At 48.2% G+C, this 6,000-nt stretch overlaps 1 protein-coding gene across 3 annotated transcripts in view; it reads left to right on the top strand.

The window, feature by feature from the left end:
• Positions 1 to 5,205: 5,205 nt before the first annotated feature.
• Positions 5,206 to 6,000, top strand: part of glra1 (glycine receptor, alpha 1) — a gene marked incomplete at both ends in the record, with an annotated part of 99,761 nt that continues 98,966 nt past the window's right edge. For 2 of the 3 annotated variants that reach the window (XM_080501729.1, XM_080501728.1), the window contains one exon: positions 5,206 to 5,276. In XM_080501729.1, coding sequence (XP_080357855.1) covers positions 5,206 to 5,276 — 71 coding nt within the window. The remainder of the gene's footprint in view (positions 5,277 to 6,000) is intronic. The other variant, XM_080501730.1, reaches the window with a different exon arrangement.

Raw genomic sequence — 6,000 nt, 5'->3', positions numbered from 1 at the left:
TTAACTGCATGTTAATTTCAATGTTTTTCCACATTTATTTTCCCAATAAACATGATTGAAACAGCTGTGGGGGAAAAGATTGAAGAGCAACTCACTGTACCACCTGATGGTACACAGTGGTATTGCAGGTGTCATCAGGTTCCAGGTAAGTGGCTTGTTAACTAACATTCCTATGGTCTATTAGTTTAATCGGTATTCATGTTTTGAAGTAAATGTATAAATGCATTTTAAGTTTAACCCTTTTTTTGCAACTTCCGGCAGGTTGGAGGTGTCAGACAGTTCTTATTTTTCTTTGCAAAACTTCAGATGTTCAACTGCACAGCTGCTTGTCTTTTACAACTGCAGTATTTATGGCCATTATTGCTAATACTGTACTCTTACCCACAGACTTTCGAAGTCTGGTGATACACAGGCTCCTGGGCAATTCATTCTTGAGAGGGGCCCATGTGACAGAGCCTGACTACTGGCTAAATTAATTATTTCTGCTCAACTTGGATAATGCATCATGTGGACTAATTCTAAATGAATTCCCGATATCTCACTGACCCTTTGAGGACCCGTCAGGGACAGTCAATGGGCCGCGCATGGCCCTCGAGCCGTATGACGCTGCAGTGCAAAGACGACAGTAAAACAGCTTTGGTCCATACATCAGCCCGAGGCGTTGGACAGCCTGCGGGCATCATGTGGCTGTTTGGCCACCCTGACCGGCCCTCCAATGCCTGTTAGAAATCACAAACCATTGAGAATGAATGTGTGGTTCTATTTTGAAGGACATGCTCGTGCCCGTCTTTATTGTGTTCTGAGATCAGAATTTGAATAATCGCCAAATAAATCAAGTGAGTTGATTCAGAACAGTGAACATAGACTGTAACCACAACCAGCTTATTGTCTTTTATTACAATCCATTCATATTTAGTAGCTGTGAGTAGAACTGCGAACTCCGCCCTCGTGGAGTTTTCATGTGACCCCCTTTGGGATTTTTATTTTATTTTCTTCATCAACAGTTTTAATACTTTTCTCCAGTCCATCACAAGTTTTTCCACAAACTCTGAAGTCTTTCTGCTACACGCATCATCGTTTTTACTCCAAATTCCGATGTACAGCTCTTTTAGCAATATTGTTCTTGTTCTATAGGTGATGCTGTAGCAGAGTTCTGTCATCATACAGCGACACCTAGTGGTTTACGTCCAGGCATATTTTCAAACACAAGCTATTTTTCAATATGAGTGCATTACCAGCTAAACAATTGAAAAAAAAAACTGTTCCTAGTAGTCTGGGAAATATGGTAAAACACTGTATAAAGAAACTACCGTAATTCCTGAACTACAAATTGCATCTGTAAGAAAAAGAAAAAAATGTTCCTGCTTTAAATAGATGTATACTATGTGTAATACTTGTAATTGTTGTGCGACAGCCCTTCCTCCTGAGGCTTGGATCTCATCGGGGCCGGACCCTCGTCTCCAAATAGCCAGTGAAGCCAATTACAGCCCGCTGAGCCTATAAATAACCAGCACAGCACTGTGCTCCCCATTTACATAAAGAGCTATAATGGCCCTGGAATGGTTTAAATATTCATCACACTCCCTTTTGCGTTCCACTTTTCGCTCGCCGCTTCGCTCTGAATTATAAAAAAGTAGCAAGTCCCGTCATGTTTTACCGGGAAACATCGGGAAAACGGGAAATTAGCATTTAATAAAGAGGGGAAACAAAAACATAAAAGCCTTTAAAAGATATACTCGATTAATGCAGAAAAATATAAGTGACGCCATTTTTTTACAAGCAGTCAAAAAAAAAAGAAATAAGTAGAGTTTAAAATGAATATCCTATCAAAGGTAATGTATTTTGGCTATGATGGGTTTTAAAAAAGTTAATTCTTTTCTTGCTTCTGGAGCCAAACAGGGAACTATTTCAATATATTTAATATAAAAAACAAGATAATAAATTATCTTTTTTTTTGTATTATATTGCACTGTATTATTCCCCCGAGGGAAATACCTTTTATCAAATTGTTCGGTAGAAACTGTTGGAGGAAACCCAGAACATGCAAACTCCACACAGAAAGGCCATGTTTGAACCCACAACCTTGTTGCTGCGATGCGATTTTTAATCGGCTGAAAGTAACTGTAATCTTTCCCTGTTGTTAAAGTAACTCAACCAGAGGAGGAGTAAATCCCCTCGAATCCAAACCGACATGAAGAAAACTCAACATTGTTGTTTTGTTTTTATTGACAATTTGTGAGTAACTTCTGCCGTGTATTTGATCCTTAATTCAAGTTGTTTTCTCTGCCGTTTACTATGAAAACAACATCTTTTTTTTTTGATAAGTTCATGTGTGTGTCTACATGTGTCTATATGTGAGCACTGTGCCAGTCTGTGAGCCTGACATGCTTCTACTTCGTGCACAAGTAGTCACTCTGGATATGATGGGGAGCGAACACAGATTGGCTAACAGCTCAAATAATGAATCAAATAGTATATATCTTTATATATTTATTATTAATATTACAAAATGTGGATCGCTACATCACGTGTCACTGTCCGGTGTTTCAGATTAACTGGTGCCCGTGTTAACTGGTGACTTCTGCCACAAGCCATTGGCAGCAGCTGATGTTAAAATAAGACAAACACACGGTACGATACTTTAAACTTTAATGGCAATACGGTTAAATGATGTTCGCCAGGACAGCTACGGATTTTGGCCGGGTTTTTAACATCTGCTCTGAAACGGGGGCGCTGGAGGAAGCCGGTCACCAGTTAACAAGGACGCCAGTTAATCCGAAAAAACCGATGGTACTGGTAACTCCTGACAAAGAACCATCTGCACCTCGTTGTTCCAAGGGGTTGATTTATTTCCATCTATATCTGTTTGGGAGCGTTTTTGTCGTGATCGGGTTTTCAAAATGGCGCCGGCCAATCAGCAACCTGCTTGTCTGCCAACCTCACATCTTCTACTCGCCTTCGCTTGCTGGGAACACCGGCAGCGCATGAAACCACGAAAGTACTTGGTAGTGTGGACTAACATGCAGTCAAAAAGCATCAATAGCGGGTAATTTTATTGACATAAGGCTGAGTAGGAACTAGTAGAATTGCGTCATTAGTCTCTGGAAACTGTCTCCCAACACTCAACCCGTTTTTTTCTTCTCATCCTCCTTCAACACACTGATCATAATGAAAAAGTCCACATCATTTCCATCACGTGTGTTGGAGCAGGAACACGTCTGACACATAGAGTGCTTTATGTATACAGAGTATCTATATAATTTAGATCTATAATGTGCGTCTGTTTGATCTGTGTGAGGCTCACACGCTGCCTCATGTTTGATTATGTGATGGAGGAGCGAAGGGAAACAGCGCTTCCCGTGATACAACCATTACACTTGGATCTCTACAGACACACGTGCGCGCGCGCGCACGCACACACGCTCCTCTCTCCTCCTCAGGACGGTTTTGTCCAAAGCGTCCTGGAACGTGACTCTGATTTTAACGCCAGCAGACACTGAGACAGAGCGACACACACACACACACACACACACACACACACACACACACACACACACACACACACACACACACACACGCTCCTAACTCCTCACGAAAGTTCTTGACGTCTCCTGGGGGGGGGTGTTGGAGGCAGAGCTCGGGTCCAGGTAGTGACACCTCCGCCGTCCAATCAGAGTCGAGCTCGAGCGGCACCGGCCAATAGCAGCGCGCTGTGGGCGTGTCCGTCCGCAGCGAGGTGCGTTTTTTGGAGTTTGGTAAATGACTGCAGCAAGAAAACCCAGTGTGGGAGCGCAACGGAGCCGCCGCCGCCGCTGTCCCGACTCTACCTGTGTGCGTGCGCGCGATTCGTGCGCGTGGCAGTGCGTGCGTGTGAGTGAGTGTGCGCACGCGCCCGGCCGGGGCCAGTGTCGTGCCATGGACGAGGCTCCACATCAGTCCGACACGCAGCTACGCGCCCCGCGCTGCTAAAAAACCCTCCGCGTCCGGCAGCGTGTGCGTGTGGAGGAGCCGGTAACCGGAGCCGGTAACCGGACCCGTGCGCCCCAACCGGGCGGAGCGGCGGCAAGTGGGGGAGCCGCCGGCGCGTCATCCCAAGTTGAGCGCCTGCAGACAATGGGAGTATCTGCGCCGTGCTGCTGCGGCGCCAAGTACTACTACAACTGCTCGCCCCTGGGAGACAACTCCGAGCAGCAGCAGCAGCAGCGACAGGAGCAGGAGAGGAGGAGGAGGCGGAGGAGAGGAGGAGGAGGCAGCAGACTCGTCGTACCTGCGCACCTCCGCGTCTGAGCGGGACTCCCGCACGCCACGGATTCAGAGCGACGCCTCCGGGACGCACCGCCGGAAAGGAGCCGCACACGTTGACAGCATCCCGTCCGTGGATCTGGGGAATACAGCGCACATACACAGTGGTTCTGGGAACCTCTGGAGACAGGAGGTCCCCCTCGCGCGCGCCCGCGCGCACATACATACATACATACATACACACACACACACACACACACACACGCGTGCGCACAGCCCGGCGTCCTCGGATGGAATATGTTGCGTTCTGCTTGTGGACCGCTGTGGACCGTGCAGCCCGGACTTCGCTGTAATTGGGTGTAATTGTGTGGCAATTAACGGTTGATCTACTCTCGACACCCCTACCCCCCTCCCCCCCTCCCACCCCTGTCCTTCTCCCTTCCTCCCTACCCCCCCACCCCCCCTCACCTTCCTCTTCCTCCAAAAACCAGTAACCTGGACGCGCGTCCTCCCGCAGCGCCGCCGGTGCCTCCCGCGTCGCCTGTGTCCGCGCCGCTGAGCGCAGGTTCGGGCTGGATCTGTTTGGATTTCCTCGGTCACGGTTGCTGGAGGGGTGAGGAGGGGGCGGGGGTGGGGTGGGGGGTGGGGGGGGACATGAGCGTGATTTCACGGGGAGTGAGGTCATGAGCACCCCGCGGCTCCGGATCTGAACGCGCCGCACGCGGAGAGAAGAAGCGGAACATTTTTCTTTTTTTTTTCTTTTTTAATTTTTTTTTTGGGGGGGGCACTCACCTTGGAGGTCAGAAACCGTAACCACGAGCCCCCCCGCCCTTCCTCCTTCTCCTTCTCCTCCTCCTCCTCCTCCTCCTCTTCCTCTTCTTCCTCTTCTTCCTCCTCCACTGAAGGATATTTTCTCCGTCACCCCCTCCGGAGCGCAGCGCCGCCACCCCCCCACCAAGCAACATGAGGCTGGCGAAGATGTGCCGCCTGAACGCGCTCGGGATCTACCTGTGGGAAACAGTGGTGTTCATCAGGTAAGCGCGTGCACGGCGCGTCCCGGCGCTCTGCGGCGCGACAAACATGCGCACATTTGCATTTTTATTGCTTTGCGGCCGTTTGGAACTAAGTCTGGAGGAGGAGGAGGGTGCGTGGGGGTGGGGGGGGGGGGGGGGGTAGGGAAGTTTCCTTTGGGCTGTGTGTGTGTGTGTGTGTGTGTGTGTGTGTGTGTGTGTGTGTGTGTGTGTGTGTGTGTGTGTGTTTGCTCATGAGCACTCAGGCTGCGCGTCACGCTCAGCTCAATTAAAGTCTCACCGGGTCCACAGGGCGGTGCGCACGGAGCGCTGCGCCCTCTCGTGGCCGGAGCAGTCACTGAAGGCAACAGGCGTGCGTGCGTGCGTGCGCGCGCGTGTGAGAGAGTCATTCAAATTTGCTTTAATTAGTAGAGTACACTTTACTGAAAACTAACTTAGTTACACTTGAAGTTACCTACAACTGATTCAAATTTGATTGGTATCAAACTGAAAATGAGTAACTTATTACAGCAAAAGGTATTTGTCTCCAATTCACATAATATTGTAGTTGAAAAGTAGCTACTTCAAAATATTGATTACAGTGAAAGTGACTTCAAATAGTCGTGTCGTCATCTTAGTAGTAGCTGACAGAAAATACTATTTAAGTACGTTAAACGACACTTGGTACTGCTACAAATGCTAGTCTAGTTACTTCAATAGTAGCTACCTGAAAGTAAGTACTTTGTTA

The sequence above is a fragment of the Blennius ocellaris genome (genome assembly GCF_963422515.1).
Source record: "Blennius ocellaris genome assembly, chromosome: 9".
NCBI classification, from domain to species: domain Eukaryota; kingdom Metazoa; phylum Chordata; class Actinopteri; order Blenniiformes; family Blenniidae; genus Blennius; species Blennius ocellaris.
This window is presented reverse-complemented; position numbering and strand designations above follow the sequence as displayed.